Below are 17,934 nucleotides of genomic sequence, written 5' to 3' on the forward strand. Positions count from 1 at the left end.
AAATATACCACCTTTATTAGAAAGTACTTAAATACAAGATACAGTTTTTACAACAACTTTTCCTTCCTTATTATTAGCGAGAGAAAAGGGGAATTCTTTCATACCATGACAAGCAGCCCCTAAAATAAAAAATTTTTAGTAATAAAAAAAATTTTTTTAGTCATTAGTAAACAATTTTTCGCCATATTTATGACTGAGCCATACCCGTATGACTGAGAGAAGCAAGTTTTAAATTTTTCAGAAATAAAAATGTAATAATAATGTTTATACATTGAAAAAGATATTTTAGAGATAAAATCTAGACGGGTAGCAAAATCTCTTAATTGGTGAAAAATAACAGAATTTATACTTCCGTGATTATTCATTTCCTTGATTATTGCGTAAAATTCTTGGGTGGGAGATTGATTATTGGGTGGGAGATTGAAATAAAAAATATGGCACTTTGAAAAAAAGAACATTTCTTTTAAAAAAAATATCTAAACTTCAAATAAACTTCACTTCTTTTTATCAAAAGCAAAAATTTTTAGATTTTAGCAAACATTTTCATTTTTTGTGAGTATTCGCAAGTTTTTAAGGTGATTTGAAACGCCTAAGTTCTCTAGGTTTTCTCTGAGGGGTATATGAGCCCTGAATAAATAAATATGAGCAATAAATAATGAAAAATTATACCAATAGTATATGAGCCCTAAATAAATTAGTAAAATAATAAATTTGGAAAATAGGAATGTTGACACAAAAAAGGACAAAGTATTTACCATTTTAAAAGCGATATATATATATATATTTTTTTAATTGACTACTAGTAAAAGAAAGATATATTTATTTATTTATTTTAAAAAATCAGGATGCCTGCAAAATCTTTAGAGCTTTGGAAAACAAAATTTCATAAAAAATAAATATAATAGAGAGTATTCCACAATGACCACCCTGAATATATATTTTTCAAAAACCTTGCGTTAAATGAAGTCGTTGAAGGTCAAATATTAATATTCAAACGAGGAGAACACAAAAACACTATCGAAATCGATAAAAATTGCTACTGAGGGAGGTGGAACTAAAAACACCAAAACCTGTTTGGTTGTCGTGTGAAATGTAGAGAAGAAAAATAATTAAGTTTCATCAGGCAATCAAAGTGAGTCTGCTGTTTCGAATCCCGTCTCCTTTTTTTAGTTAGATTTCGATAGTAGTTTCATTTCTTCTTCGCCTATATTAATTTACATCTCTTAATAAATAATATCTGACCTCTAAAGCTGCTGTTATGCACATTAAACTTATCTTCTAAAGTGAGAAATTAAGGGTTTTATCGTTCAAGTTAAAAAGTTTGTTTTTCGCATTCTATCAAATAATGTGTCAATTGTTTGACTGTATTAATTGACTTGATTCTCTAAATATTGAAAAATAAAGAAATTACAAAACGTTAATTTCCTTAATTGTAGTAGTATTTAAAGCCGTTTCATTCTTTTCATTATAATTTTTAAAGGGATTGATTCTATCAACTAATATGTTGATTATCTGATAGTTGAAATATGATTTTTTTAATGAGTGAAAAATAAATAAATAAGACTACGTTAATATAAGTATGCAGAAATGTTGCTCTACGAAATATCTTATTTTCCCTTTAACGAATGCCCAATAGTTATGTAATGTGCAGATTTTCAAGGAAGTTTGCCTACGTATTTTGAGAAATTGAACAATTTTTTGGGCACTTCAACAGATTACCTCAGTTAATCTACAAAATATCTGATTTCTACTCTTTTCACTTCTGGACAAGGATTCTAAAAACGTGGAGTAAGCACATAAAATGAAAGAGATGGGAATGAAGCATACCAAAATCTCCTTGCATTGTAGCAGCAACTACTGCTCCGGAAAATGTAGGGTATTTCACTATGATTCGCTTGATGGATTCTCTCGTTGCATCCATCGGATTCATTCCTCTTCGCATATTCTCCACGCTATGGAAACTAAAGAGAGAGAGATTATTGCATTAAAACCTTTCGGCCTCGCACGCCAGAAAGTTCCACGAAAAACTAGGAAAAAGCGAGCAGAAATCTGTCGCCACTCTTGAAAGGAGAACAATACCAAGTCAAAGTCCCATTGTGTTGGTTTCAGTGCTATTCATGATGGTCCAACATCATTTGATGGTCACACCATCATTCAACATTTTCCATTCAGGGTTTTTGATATGTCGACAAATCATTCCATGATGCTACTTTAATACTATGATGGCAAACCATCAAGAGAAGTTTGACTCTCATGGACCAACAATCCATGATAATCTGCGAACTCTGCGATGGTTTAGTGGGAATTCTCGTTGGTTCTCATAAATATACCATCAAAACAATTTTTATGTTTGACCATCATAAATCAGTCCAAATTCCTACATTGAGGTGATGGTTACTTATGTCGGTTACCATCAAAAAGTATAATGGTTCATGATGGAATTATTGATGGCTACCATCAAGATTACGTTGCTCCATTAATGGAAAACCATTAAAAATTAACTTGAAGTCGCATGACCCATAAAAAAGTAAAACCATCCGCAACAGCCCATCGCGGGCCAGGAGATCATGGAGGTTGAGGCTCCGCGATTTCGCAACATACATCATGAATGTGACAATGTGGTTAGGCATTGGCTTACAGATCACCTTTACTTCCCAGACAAGTTAGTACCCATCTATCTAAAGCTGGGTGGGCTTCAAGCCGCCACTGGGGATCGAACCCTAGTTCTTCGCTGTGACAATTCAGTGCCTTCACCACTGTGCATGGGCGCGTAATATTTATGCGCTTAAAAAGATTATTAGTTAGTTTGAATAGGGTGGAGCTACTGCATCCATCCCACCTTAGATAATTTTTTGGGGAGCCGCCTGACTTTCAACGACCTTCCCGAAGTCTGGACTTATCACCTCCGGATATTTTAAAAATGCAGTGTTAGCAGCAAGGTTACAAAACAAAAGGCGTACGGCGTTAACCCTTCAGTTCCATGCCGAATCCCTATGGAGAAGGGACTATTGTGTAAGTAGAAAAAAGAAAGGGATCTATATCCGTATAAATTTTTTGACGAATACAGCGGGTAAAATTTATTTTCTACTTCAGAATTCGAACAACGAAAATAAAATGTTAACTTTTTCTTAAATTGCATCTAAAAGCATATCAACGTTTCGAGTTTAATACACTTCGTAATTCTATTACTATTTAAATTTTTCTTATGCAGCAGATGGGATAATTTATACCGCTTAAACTTAAGAAATACAAATGCAGGGAATACCGGACAATGGTAGTTTACATTTTAAAAAAATCAGTGACGAGAAGCAATGCAGTACATTTTGAGCTTTTCTAAAGCTACAAAAAAAACGGACAATCCACTACCCTCGGAAAGGCAATTAAAAAACCAGCATTAATTTTTAAGTTCTTATCCATCCCCGAACTAAAGTTTAAAATTAAGCAAGAGATCAAAAGCGTTTCTCCACAAATGTTGGTTAATCTTTTTAAATGTGCAAACGGTTGTAATTTGTGAATGACAAGAATCTATTATTTCCTGAAATTTGTTCTCAATAAAATTTTATTTTATTTAGCGTTCCGCGCTTCGGTTTTCCGAGTCAAGCTTTATTTCAAATATTCTATAATTTGTTGATAATTGCGCTGAAAAGTGAGAGAGAAATTGAAATAAATCTAAACGTTTGTGTCATGATAGAGGAAAGTGAGGTACCTGGGAAGGAAGCGCATCATCACATCACCATCACCAGTGGCTGCAGCTCCCCCTACATCCTCATCTACATAGGCACCTGATCCAGCGATAGGAGAATCTCCCACTCTCCTGAAAAACAATCACTGATAACAACAACTTTAGCAATGCTTACAAAAAGTGGTGTCTTAAGTATAGTAAAGTGGCTATGAAAACAAGAAGTGCATACTACAACGCCACTTTGTGGAAAACAGATGCATTCCGTTCCTATCTCAAAGGCAGTGCGAGACAAGAAACTCATTCATTTCTATATTGTTTTGGTTGTCATCAGCATAAAATTAATAAAAATCATAAAGGTATTGTTTTTCTATAAATATTTTTGTATCCCTAATTTACAGTTATTATCCTATACAACTATTATGATATTTTAATTCAAGAGTTTAAAACTAAGAGAATTGTTTTGTTTTTTTATTGATTATTATTATGCAATTCTGCTCTACATTTTAAGATAAAGTAATTTAGAAAGGTGGTCTTATCTTGTTAACCATTTCACAACAATTATTTTTGAGCAAATAAAATTCATATATTGTTATAAATGACAGTTAAAAAGATCCGTTAAATGATTTAGAAATTAAAGATCAGCTTCATGCACAATGAGATGCAACCAAAAATAATATTATATATACACCCGTTAGGTGAGCGAAAATATTAAGTTACGATTGTGAACTCAACATATTTGTTTGAACGATACATAATGTTATAACAATATAAATGTTATTTTAAAAAATGATTACTTCTGTTCACCAATTGATCCAAATATTTATAATACCAACAGATAAGAATGTTTGGATGTGGGAAATGGAGACGTCAGCAAACAGAATTCCTGGTACTTTTCCATTATGCCAGCGCAAATCTCGCCAAGCAGACTTTTTGGTGATAGCACACAGTCGTCGGAACAAATAACACAAAGCAGACTTTATTGGCCACAACACACAGCATACAGTTAATAAATAGTTAATTTTTCACTTCGGAGGCATAAGCATTTTAATATCGTTTAAAAATTTTTCAAATGGGGCTTCCTCCACATAAATTCCGCAGGATAACTTTTGAGAAGATGGCGCGCCGTACCTCAGTGTTTCTTATTTTGCCCTGCCCAACAGTCTCTATTTTCTGAGTGTACGCTCCAGTTTCCGGGTCGACAAAGTTTTATTTATGGTTCACTTTGAAATGTTCGAAACTTTCAGCTTCCAGCTTACTAGTGCAGTATGATTTCCATGAATCGGAATATATTATAGTTTCTTTTTCGATATTTTCCTTAATTGCCTTGAAAGTGTTCGAGGATCGGTTTGGCACCTTCACAAGGAAACATTTGTTCGTTTCCCGACAAACTCCACCGAAGATCCCATGTTATTGCAGAATCCGTCCCGCATTGTTTTTTCGTTTCGTAAGCAAGCTTTCGTCCACTTCGATGATCATGCCCTGGTCCTCCTATTTTCCGTTGTTCACGTTTAAGAAAAGAATTGACACAAAAATCAAGCATGAAGTTATTCCAGTCTACAACTGTTCCGTGACTAATTTCCAACTGCTTTTCACACCATTTAACTGAAGTTAATTCTTCGCTCCAACAATAAATAAACCGCTCACACTTCAAAAAGCTCATTTTCGATGACTGAAAACATGTGCCCTTACGGATACTTCTTTTACAGCAACAAGATGAAAGGTTGCAGTGCCATTGAATTTCATCTCCGATATACAATTTCATTTCATGAGTCTTATCACAAGTTGCGATTTCAGCCAAAACGCCTTTCTCTTGAAAGAATCTAACCGCTTCTTCCTCTGTTTTGAGCAAATCCCAAATTTTCTTTGCTTCTTGCGTTAATTTTTCGTATTAAGAAAAAGACGTGACCAATAAAAGAAAACAAAATGGCCGCGACTTGCTCTGAAAATGTGGAGGCAAAACTTTATCAGAGGCGATATTCCGTTTGGCGTTGGTTGCATCATTATTGCAGCCTTTATCGCCTACGCCGGTATATTGGAAAAGTACCGAATTCTTTTTAGTACATATATGTTGAGAGAATAATGCTAACTTTGGAAGAAAAACTGTTTTCTGCCAAAAAATAACAATTATGGTTAAGCAATCATCGGGGTTGGTGAGCGGCAGCGAAAAGGGGGTTCAGCCCCCTAGTATATTATAAAAGTCTAAATACAACTTACAATGAGTAATTCACTTCCTACTCCATCTGGATAGTCAAAAAAAAAAAAAAAAAAATTGGTAAAAAAAAAGGAAAAAAGTTTCATTGAAATAAAGTCACTTCTGATTATAACCAAAATATCAATCCTATTTTTTTAAATCATAAATAAAATAAGTGATATTGCATAGCAATCCCAGGAGGACATTAGCATCCATCCTATATTAAGTTTCAATGACGGCGGTTTTCAATGAGATACCTGCAAGTGACGTAGTGTGGATGTGTCGATCGTGATGGGTTGTTGAAACTTGGCATTTGTTTGTGTTAGCAGTTGTTCTTTCCATTCTATTTCGAGTAAGTCAAGCCCGTCCAGTTTCAATTCTCTTAAGCGACACATTCTTAATTCCTTCTCAAAGATTTCAATTCTTTCACTATATATTTACATAGAGACTTAACATAAAGACAGGCACGAAGCCACGTGGAACATAAACAAACTAATTATGCATCGAAGTTGCCAGGAACACAAAACAAAACTACATCACGGTTACAATTAAATACATAATCAAATAATAAATTTAAGTTAAGTAAGAGGTGTAAGAATTCTATTTCAACTCATTCGATGTGCGATACGGCTCTGTATTTTATTAAATTATCATTCATTAAAATTCTAACTTATGTAAAGAAACTTAGCTCAACTTTAATACGCCATTTTGCTGATGAAGATTAGCTGACGTTATAGGTCACCTGTGTGGGTATGGGAGGTCTTCTTCTTGAAGTGCCAAATCATTAAAAAGCTTTTATCATGAAATAATAACAAGTTAGTTATTTGAAGTACAAATTCAGACAATATGCGTGGCAAATATTCACCTTCCACAAAATTACCCCACTTTACAGAAATTATTTAAAAGTTTAAAAAAGGTGGTATATAATACAATTTATAAAAAGTAGTTTTTAAAAATACAAATTTTAGAATTTCAAACCCTCAGTTTTTTATTTTCTTATCTGTTTCTACACTTATCCCTTTTTTGCTTTTGGTTTATCATGATTTGCATAATATTATGCTCATTATTATTCAAAGTTAACAAATTCATTTAACTATTGGTACTTAATTTACTTTTCTAGAAAAGGAGCACATATGTAAGTTTACCTAAACAATTTTTAATGCAGTATCAATAAAGCAAAAAATATTTCATAAATACAATATATGTTTTCTAAAACAAAACAATTTTCGTCCAATCAGACAAATTATAAAACCAATCATACCTCCTACATTTCATTAGTTGTATAGAATTAAAATCAAAATGTCTTTCAGAATTAGTTTAAGTAATTGAAATATATATGAAAATTTTACTAATTTCAAACAAATGGAATTTAATCTTTATTATTCTATTATTAAATATTACTGTGGTGTTTTACTATTATAGTAATTTTTCTTTTATTTCAGATATTTTGTAACGCCCTGTAAGATCTGTCTGATGTACAGTGCGCAAGGAAAAAAAACGAAACATCCTGAATAACTTTTGTTCTAATGATTGAATATTCACGTTCTAGGACTCAATCTTATTGGTTCGAGGAGGTGACCTCAAATATGCTTACTAGTTAGTGCAGACCAGACGATATTTTAAGTTACGAAATCAGACACGAAAACGAACTTTCTCCGAATAAACATACTATTTTTTCGGCGGATTCGGATTTCTGTCCCTCAAAATACGGAGGATAACTACAGTTTGGGAAATACAGTCCCCATAGCATGGTCAGGAGAGCGGTCCAAAGTTTGGACCCCTTAATGTTTATTTTATTTTTAATATATTTCACCATATCTCGAGAACTTCAAACGCGAATCGAAACATTTTTGCACACAACTATAAAATTCGTTGATCCAAAGATAATTCCATGCAAAATATAACTTTTAGTAAATATTTATTATTTCTTAATAATAGATGCAATGTGAACGATCCTGGAATAGGCTTATACGCATCATGTTTAGAAAGCCGTGGATAACTATTGTTTCCTTCAGCTGTATCATTAAATGCGTTTTTGTCAAGAAAACAAGATGAAGATTTTGCAAACCCGTTGCCACTTAAGCATATCCTAAACAAGTATGCAATCACTTCACGCTTCCCCAGAGTATGGATGGTTTTTATTTTGCTTTATATTTTATTTTATAACCGTTGTGGAACAGTCGGGGCAATTTAGGGTTTACGACTACAAATGTTCAACTACGCAGCCTTGTCACTTTGAACCCAATCCAGAAGACAAGGGAACTCCTAGATCAAGTATTGGGAGAAATTTGCTTTGGAGAACTTTTTGATTTAACTTACCGACTAACCCGCATTTGCGTTACATGGAGAGGAAGACCACGAGAACATCCCAGGGTTAGCCTGACGAAAGGGAACTCTAACTTGTAAGCATAACGTGAGGGGAGGGATACATCGGAAGTTTTCAAAATTCATTCCGGTTTTAGGATACTTGTTATTGTTTGCATTTAGTCAATCATCCATATCGAATTAAGCAGAAAGTAGAAATTCAGGATCTTTTTAAGACAAAAAAGGGATTTGTTCTTGGATTGTACTTCCTTTTCGAAATTTCCTTAATTACTAATTGCTACGAAATTAATAAATATTTTGAATATTTTTTGTGTTTTTCCAAAGATAATTCCATGCAAAATATAACTTTTAGTAAATATTTATTATTTCTTAATAATAGATGAAAAAGTTTAAATAGTAAGGTATAAAATTTGTTACATATTTTTAAAGAATGTAATTTTGAGCGAAATCGGACGAATAGTTCCTGAGAAAACGAATTTTAAAGAAACTATATTTTTAAAATTTGATTTTTTTATGAACTATTCGACCGATTTCGTTAAAATTTTGTATTTTGTCATGTAAAATTACATCCTTTGAAATGAAGTAAAAAATTTTATGCCTTACAATTCAAACTTTTTTCGACTATTATTAAATAAAATGATAAAAAATAATAAATATTTACTAAAAGTTATATTTTGCATGATATTCTTTTTGAATGAACGAATTTTATACTTGTGAGCAAAAACTTTTTAATTCGCTTAAAAAACCCTCGAGATATGGGGATATACGCAAAAAATAAAATAATCATTAAGGGGTAAAAATTTTCAAATGCTCTCTTGACCAAACTATGAGGACCATACGTTTCAGATAGCTGCGAATCCCCAATATTTTGGAGGCTGAAGAAGTGCTAGGCTGAAGAAGAAGAAAAATCGAGACCAGAGCTTAACAGAGATAACTTACCCAGGAATTTTAAATTTGGCTCCGTTACTCGATGTACCAGCAGCGATTTTCCCCCTGCTGTCAATAACAATCATTCCAATGGTATCGTGATTATGTTCTCCAAAATCATGCTCATTGGATGCAGCTTTATAAGGTCCACAATATTTCCGAGGATCAGGATTCACATTCTAGAAATGACACACAAAAAGATTAGTGTTTCATTCAATGCAAATGAAATGATTATAATGTGGATTATTTCAATAATTTGTTAACGGGGCGTTTGTAATAGTACGTAACTATGTGTTTGGTAATTTCACTCCCTTTCCTTGTCAGCGAAATAAAGCAAATCACAAACTACCACCCATGCTTATGTAAAGTTTAAAATTCTTACGACCCGCCCTATATATTTTAGGGCATACGTATGTTTCTGAAACGTCGCCGCGGCAGACACGCCCAGGAGAGGGGGTGCTGGTCGAGGAACCAGGCGAAGCCCCACCGTGGCATTTATTTAAAATCAAAAGAGTTACAAAAAGTCAAGGGCAACAGCCCGGCGAACATAAAGTAACATTTGGAAGAAACGAATATAACAAAATCAAACAACATAGACACATAACTTATTCAGACACAATTATTGCTCCTGTGCTGTTACATTTTAAGCCACTGGGTAGAAAAAAAGGCCCTTAAGGTATTTTCTTACTTGGGTTATTGTATAGAGGTCAACGGACCCTTAAATACTAATGGTGGCCTGTGGCATATAAGCTGAAAAACAAAACACAAAATCAGACAAACGTAGAAAATCACAAGTATATACATAGATTAAAAGGCATCAAAGTGAGCCAAAAAAACGTGTAGATTAAAATTTTGGGTAAAGAGCCCAACCAGCATTAAAACAACATCACAATGGTGTTTTGACATAAAATCAATATAAAATCATGACCCGTAAAACACCCATGAATGTAAGAGAAGCAAACTTCTCTTGATTTTTGCTTCAACTGTAGCAGTCCAATTTTAGAATTAAATTCAAATGCAAGATGTAACTTTGTTTTTAAAAAAACATTTATATTTCAATTCATTTTTTAAAAAAATTGAGTCGAATATTCTTTAGGAAGTCTTTCTTCCATCTGTTGTCAAAACTCTTGACATCTGAAATTCACAGGAAAAAAAAGTTTTTTTAATTTTTTTCTTTCTCTAAATTTCAAATTCTCCATTTCAAATTTAAAATGGTTCCAACTTTTTTGTTACAATTCTTTTGCATTAAAAAATTGAAATAATGTGATTTTTAAAGTCTTACCTCCTCTTACCTCACTTGTTAGAGCAAAAAAATAAAAAAGCAAATCACAAGCCTCCCTTCTCCGTTAAAGAAGAATTCCAGCAGATCTGCATTATAGATCTGTATTTACACAGGATGCTCGATAATGACTACTCTGAATATATATAGGGCTATCACGTAAGGTTCAATCTCGTCTATGAGATCATAACAAACAAGTTTAGTATTCGAAGTTTTGTTTGAAAACGTAATCATCGGCAGCGGAAATCTCCGCAAGCACCATGTATAAAGTGAAGCAGGGTCGTTTTAGACGTTGTGGAAGGAAGATTAATTAATCATTCTCACTGCTTTCGATTCACGCACATCCGATCGCCGTCGAGGGGGGGGGGCTGAGAATCTAATTGGTGAAATACATTCTTCCGTCTGAAAACCCACCAATTAGGTTCTCTTCTTTCACGATAGTGATAGGATGTGCGTTAATCGCGTGCAATGTGAACGATCCTGGAATAGGCTTATACGCATCATGTTTAGAAAGCCGTGGATAACTATTGTTTCCTTCAGCTGTATCATTAAATACGTTTTTGTCAAGAAAACAAGATGAAGATTTCGCAAACCCGTTGCCACTTAAGCATATCCTAAACAAGTATGCAATCACTTCACGCTTCCCCAGAGTATGGATGGTTTTTATTTTGCTTTATATTTTATTTTATAACCGTTGTGGAACAGTCGGGGCAATTTAAGGTTTACGACTACAAATGTTCAACTACGCAGCCTTGTCACTTTGAACCCAATACAGAAGACAAGGGAACTCCTAGATCAAGTATTGGGAGAAATTTGCTTTGGAGAACTTTTTGATTTAACTAACCGACTAACCCGCATTTGCGTTACATGGAGAGGAAGACCACGAGAGCATCCCAGGGTTAGCCTGACGAAAGGGAACTCTAACTTGTAAGCATAACGTGAGGGGAGGGATACATCGGAAGTTTTCAAAATTCATTCCGGTTTTAGGATACTTGTTATTGTTTGCATTTAGTCAATCATCCATATCGAATTAAGCAGAAAGTAGAAATTCAGGATCTCTTTAAGACAAAAAAGGGATTTGTTCTTGGATTGTACTTCCTGTTCGAAATTTCCTTAATTACTAATTACTACGAAATTAATATATATTTTGAATATTTTTTGTGTCCTTTTACTCATTAAAATTTGTTCCATGGAAGTATCTATAAAATTTTCAAAGTTTACTGATTTTTCAAAGCTCCAGTTTTAAAAATTCTTAACTCAACATTAAAAATTTGTTAATTATGTTCATATAAAAATAATTCAATGAAAAAAAAAGTATTAATAGATTACGACATAAAATTCTGAAATTCGCGATCTAAAGAAAGTCTGGATATAAAATTCGGCAAAAGTCGAGGAAATAAAAACTGAAGTAGTGGGACATTGACGGGTGAAAAAGGAATGTCACATTTGGCTAGAACCGTTCGCTTTGATTTACGGACGAAAATTTCAGGGCAAAACTTGCTCATCATGGTTTCTCTTTTACCAGCTTTGTAAAGTTTGTTTGAACGCCCTTCCTGGGCACCCTGTATATTTTAAGAATGTTTGTGAAAAAGAAAATAAAACAGCTATGTACGATAGTAGTCACAAATTAGTATTTAAAATTGAAAAAAACACAAAGGTTATCAGATGTTATCAGGCAAATCATCATCGAGGTCAATAAGAGCAAAAGAGGAATAAAGTAAATTAAAATCAGGTTCTTGAAGTGGTTCCTACAATGTGGTCTGCATCTTCAACAGACAAATTACACTTCCAGTCCACAAAAGCAATGGGCTAAAATTAACTAGCAACCGTCTATATGCATAGTTACTTTCTTTCTTCTTTTTTGACAAAGATACTAAAAGAGCCACTGTGGCTCAAAGAATAGAGCACTCACCTCCCAATGAGATGGTCCAGGTTCGAATCCCAGGGATGGCGAGTCGATACGAATATTGCTCCTGGCTCGCACCACCCACAATGCATACGTAAAACATGCTCAGCTTAAGCAGATCATAGGTTAGAATCATCTTGCAGTCGGTCTAACTGTGATTCATGAACTGAGTTTTCATGGTTTCCTTGTGTCGTAATGTGGGTGAGTTCCATGTTCCATCAAAAATTTCTCCACGATGGCTAGTTGGTCCCAAAGAAAGACCAAGAAGTTCCCTTTTATACTGGGTTGGATTTAAAAGTACAAGACACCGGAGTTTTAAGTCAAAAATAGTACTACTGTTCAACTCTGGTTATAAAATAAATGATACTAAAAATATGCATTAAAGGCAGTCATTACGGTACACCTAGTATTACACAGAATGAGTTCGTTATTTTAAGCAAATCATTTAAACTTCACTAAGATTTGCGTCAATTCAATATAAGTTGCATATTGTACTGTTTACTTATGTGAATTTTAATTTACAAATATAATAAATACTTCTTTCAGGGTCTGCAAATCATAAGCATCCAGAAGCCAAGTCACCTAAAAAAACATATCTGGCACCAATTATTTTAATAAAATTTAGTAACAAAAGCAAATTGTTGTAACGCTACTTTCCAATTTATGTTGGCTCCTAAAACTTGCTCGTAGCTCCTAGAAATTTTACATATTTGTAGATCCCTGCTTCTTCTGTTGATAACATAATTATTTCGTTTACAAAACAGTAATCAATTTTTTACATTTTTTTCATAATTACCTTCCAAAAATTAGGTTGACAATTATTCATTTTCCATTTTTTCCACAATTCTAAAGAAAAGTTAGAATTCAAATTTTCTTCCTTGAAACCCATTTTCAAAGCAAATTGAGTAGCTAGAAAGAAATTAAAAAAAAAAACAAATATATAAACTATGAATCATGAATTACGATTAGGAGTTATTAACAGTGGGTGCCTTTGTAAATAGAATCTCTCGGTAATGGCTTTTAATAATTTAAACAAATGCATTCATAATGTCTACTAGATAACTTCTGTTGTCCAAATCGACCTTCTTATTAAATGTAGAATTTGTTGGAGTAATTTAGAGCAGGTGACATTGTCAACAGGATCTTTTGGAGATGGTCCTCAACAATATACATTTATGTCTTAAGTCTACTAGAACAGCGGTTCCCATTTTTTTCGGCTATGCTATATGCAACCCTAAATGATCTAGCTTCTTTTGGCGGAATCCCGACTTTTCAAACTAAGTTCATTAGCAGTTGAAAATATAATAGCCAATGAAAGTGCTAATTAATTTTAAAAATATTTAATGTTAATAATAAGGAGTTGAACGTAAGTAGTCGTAAACCCATGAAATTGGGTCGGCTGTTCAACGACGGTTATAAAATAAAATAAAATGTTAATAATAAGGAGTCGCGGTGGCTCAGGGGATAGAGCGTTCGCCTTCCAATGAGGTGACCCGGCTACGAATCTCGGCAATGACTAGTCTATGTGAGTTCCATATTCGACTAGCACCGACCACAATGGTAGACGGATCATGGGTTAGAGTACACTTGCAGCCAGCCAGGCTAACCGTGGGATGTTCTAGTGGTCTTCCCCTCCATGTAACGCAAATGCGGGTTACTTCCATCAAAAAGTCCTCCACGAAGGCAAATTTCTCCCAATACTTGATCTAGGAGTTCTCTTGTCTTCTGGATTGGGTTCAAAATGACAAAGCTACGGAGTTGAACATTAGTAGTCGTAAACCCTACATTTTAATCGACTGTTCAGCGACGGTTATAAAATGTTAATAATAAAATATTTTCACCGTTTTAAAATAGTCTTAAAATTATACTTCATGCCAAACAGCTTAATTCATAAATTTAAAATGACATCTAAATTTGTTCTTGGTATACGGGCAAGAAATGAATAAAATAAACTGAATTATGGTTTTCGAGAAAATAAAACGTGGTTATCAGCGAAACATAATTCTTTATCATAATTCATTGGTCCTTTTATTTTAGATTGAAAATTTTGTTGAAAAAGCCGATAGAATTTTTTAATAAATGCATATACTTTTCACGATTAATTCAATACATTATTATTCAAAAAAATTATTTTTTTGTTGCTATTTTTGTTATTGACATTTTACTTAAATAGTATTATATTAATAATAGATATAGTGAATAAATTATTGATTACTTGTATATTAATAGTATAATTACAGGTTTAAAATATCATTACTGGTGCAAAAAAAAAAAAATTCCCAACTCTCAGACCTACTTTGATCCATCCACGAAACCCCAGGGTTTCTATTGGAAACCGCTATACTAGAGAATCAGAATCAACTAAACTAAAAAAGAACGATACGGAGAATGTTATAGCTTAGAATGGATCCGTTTTAGAAAAACATCCACTCATCCAAACAAAACAGTCGTAATAAATACCCTGATCTCCAACCAGTAAAGAATGTTCTGTGTTTTCTAAAACCTTCCTTGCCACAGATATCGCATTTTTGATTCTCCGCAAAGCAGCAACAGCACCGACATCATGGGTTGACCTAAAATACAAGTTATTTAAAATCTCTGAAACAACGTGATGAATTAATTTGACAATAAAGAAGAAGAAGAACTCACCCATCCATAATCATTGCATCTAAAGTCGTTTCTCCATTTTCATCAGGACTTCCTCCATATCCTACCGTGTGATCGCACTGTTCAATTTCACATTGTGAACATCCTTTCTCAACAGCATCCAACGCACATCCTCTGTTATCTTTAACAACATTCCACGCTACATTCAACACAACATTTTAATTGAGAGGTTTAGTGAAGGAACACGTGGATGGTTGACTGAATGTAAACAATACCAAGCTTCCTAAAACCGGAAGAAATATAGAAAACTTCCGGTGTATTCTTCCGCTTATGTTATGCTTACGAGGCGATGTGTGAACAAGTTTAATATTCTAGGAAGTTTTATTATTGTAATTTGTGATCAAATTTAACCCCTAGCGCCATCTGTGTTTAGCTTTACACGGTCAACCATCCATGGGAGTAGCGAGAAAAACAAAAAAAAAATTTCTTTGTAAATAGTTTTTACAATGCATTTCATGCTGCATACATCATTTAAAAAGAATAAAAAAAAACTGCAAGCGGTACACGAATAATAAAAAAATATTGAAGCGTCAAGTATTAAATGCGTACGGAAAAAAAAGACAAAGTTAGTTGATAGTTTACGGATATAAAGAACCATTTTATTTATTTAAGTATGTACCCGTATTTTCGTTTTCACTCTGCAAGCGACAGTTAGTTAAGATAAGTTCGAGAAAAAAAAATCCATGCAGACAATAGACAAAATCATAAGCATCGTTTGAGCACCAAACATTTGCAATCAGCATTTTTTTACTTATTTAATTTTATTTATATTTGTGAATATTACGCGTTGGAATGCGTTTAGGAAAAACACATTTGTTCAAACAACACTAGAGCCAAATACACTAACAATATTTTAGGTGGTCTGAGATGATAAGAACTCATACTTCACAAAAGTGTGAATTTCCCGTTGTTCGCTTTTAAATAAAATGTATTTTAAAAAAATATGTTTTATCATTTTTATAGATCGATGATTTAATTAAGAAAGTGAAATATGTAACTTTTCGTTTGAAAAGGAAGAAAAAAAATGTAAAATGTTATGCCAAAAACGATAAAATATTAATTTTATTTCACACAGATTTAAACAAGGTGTTACATAGCGATGCTCATTAATAATAGGTATTTTTAGAATCTTTATTAAAAATGAAAACAAAACAAGTATATACACGAGGAGGGTAGCAAATTAATATTTAAAGCGATGGAAAAAAAAAATTCGAAATCTGATGAAACACACACTGAAATGCGATATTTATAAACATCAAAACAGGTTTACTTGAAGAGATTCCCTATAATATTCCTCCCGGTATCAAACATGTCTACTTGTTAATTATTTACACCTTTCTGTCCTGGTATCTATCGGAACTCGATAGTTTTTTCCTCATTTAAATATTAATTTTAGACCCCGATAGGTGTACTTTATTTTTATTTTTGATAAGGATTCTAAGAGCATGCATTATAAGGGTAATTTTAACGGAACACTCTGCATAAACACTTAAGAGAGTAAGATTTTGTACTTTCAGACCACAAATTGGAGATTCAATCATTTTATAATGTTAATTTAAAGTCAAGTGCTCCAATTCTGAGGACAGTTTCATTTTACCTTGCATTTAAAATGTTTGAATCTTTCACAGGGGTTTCAAATTTCTTTTTCAAACAATTTTACTTATAAACTAATTTCCAACACATTTTTAAAATGATTACAAATGTTTTATGTAATAGTTTGATAACTTGGAAAACTTAAGATTTATTAAGGTATTTTTTTTTAATTCATATATGTATCACAAAATAAATAAATACAAAAAGGACAAAAAGAAAAAGACGAAGAAAATTAAGAAAAACAATAAGTTTTATATTTTCTCTACATTTTGAACTTTTATATATATATATATATATATATATATATATATATATATATATATATATATATATATATATATATATATATATATATATATATATATATATATATATATAAAGGTAAAAGTAGGATAATAGAGAAGAGAGATTAACGAACGAGATTATGTTTAGAACATCACGTTTCATCATTATCATTTGAATATATTCTTTAAATGATTTTGAAATAGCGATACAGTTTTTATAATTTACTATATAACTTATTTATAGCAAGTTATAAAAACTCTTTTCTAATAAAACTAGTTTCCCCTTATAACTTGTTATTTGAGGTGCATAACAATAGCAGTTTTTCATGCTTTTGTGCGGATAATAACTCAGATTTTTAAGTATTAAACTTTTATCCGCAAGAACTTTTAAATCAACTAAAACCAAAATAACGAAATCATCAGTATTTTAGAATTTATAACATTTAATATGTTTTCAAACTTTTAAAAAATCCTTAGAAGTTATGCTCTATTTTAAAAATAAATCTTCAAGTTTGTATGCGTGTTATCAAAAAGGATCAATATCATTATGTTCAGTTGTGTTTCAAGTGTCTAAATTTTATAAAATAAAACTTGCCTTTTTCAGTAGCATTTGTAAAAGCCCAAGTATTAATCACCATAGGAATAAAAAGTTTATCGGTCATTACACTAGAAATGCAAACAAAATAAGTTAGGAAGATATGACTTAAAAGGACCATTATTAATTATATTTATCACACAAATACTAAATGGGAAGGTAATGTTAAACGAGAATGTGAACAAAAGCTTTGATTTACTTTTTTTGTTTTTTCGAATAATATCTAACAAGTCTATTATCAAAACTGATAAAAGTAGAATTTCTGTTTGTTTACTTTTCAATCGATAGCATCTTTGTGCAAGTATGATTTCTTTAGACCTCATTAAGCGCTTTATTAAAAACTTCTCACTTTCACTTATTTCCTCTCTAAATTTTTTCTGCTTCCTGTAAATAAGCTCCCAAAGTTTTACTCTGTAATTCCTTTTATTTTAGTTAATTATTTCAAAGATTTCAGCAAATTATCAGTTTTTGTACTTACAAATCTT

General features: G+C 32.4%; 1 protein-coding gene and 1 pseudogene across 2 annotated transcripts; both read right to left on the bottom strand.

Annotated features, from left to right (window-relative positions):
* LOC107442172 (N(4)-(Beta-N-acetylglucosaminyl)-L-asparaginase) lies at positions 1–17,782 on the bottom strand. 2 transcript variants are annotated; one of them, XM_043044729.3, is made up of 9 exons: positions 17,649–17,782; positions 17,450–17,520; positions 14,960–15,116; positions 14,771–14,883; positions 13,107–13,219; positions 9,138–9,304; positions 3,707–3,814; positions 1,828–1,961; positions 1–119 (listed from the first exon to the last, which is right to left on the bottom strand). In XM_043044729.3, the coding sequence occupies exons 2-9, from the start codon at positions 17,514–17,516 to the stop codon at positions 28–30; spliced, it is 951 nt and encodes a 316-aa protein (XP_042900663.1). In that variant the 5' UTR covers positions 17,517–17,520; positions 17,649–17,782; the 3' UTR covers positions 1–27. The 2 variants fall into 2 exon arrangements, with proteins under 2 accessions (XP_042900663.1, XP_042900662.1); XM_043044728.3 differs by lacking the exon at positions 17,649–17,782 and having other exon boundaries at positions 17,450–17,642.
* LOC147805235 (uncharacterized) lies at positions 4,604–5,294 on the bottom strand (annotated as a pseudogene).
* Positions 17,783–17,934: the final 152 nt, after the last annotated feature.

This window comes from Parasteatoda tepidariorum, chromosome 8, assembly GCF_982258835.1.
Source record: "Parasteatoda tepidariorum strain Cologne lab strain chromosome 8, Ptep-v5.0, whole genome shotgun sequence".
NCBI lineage: Eukaryota > Metazoa > Arthropoda > Arachnida > Araneae > Theridiidae > Parasteatoda > Parasteatoda tepidariorum.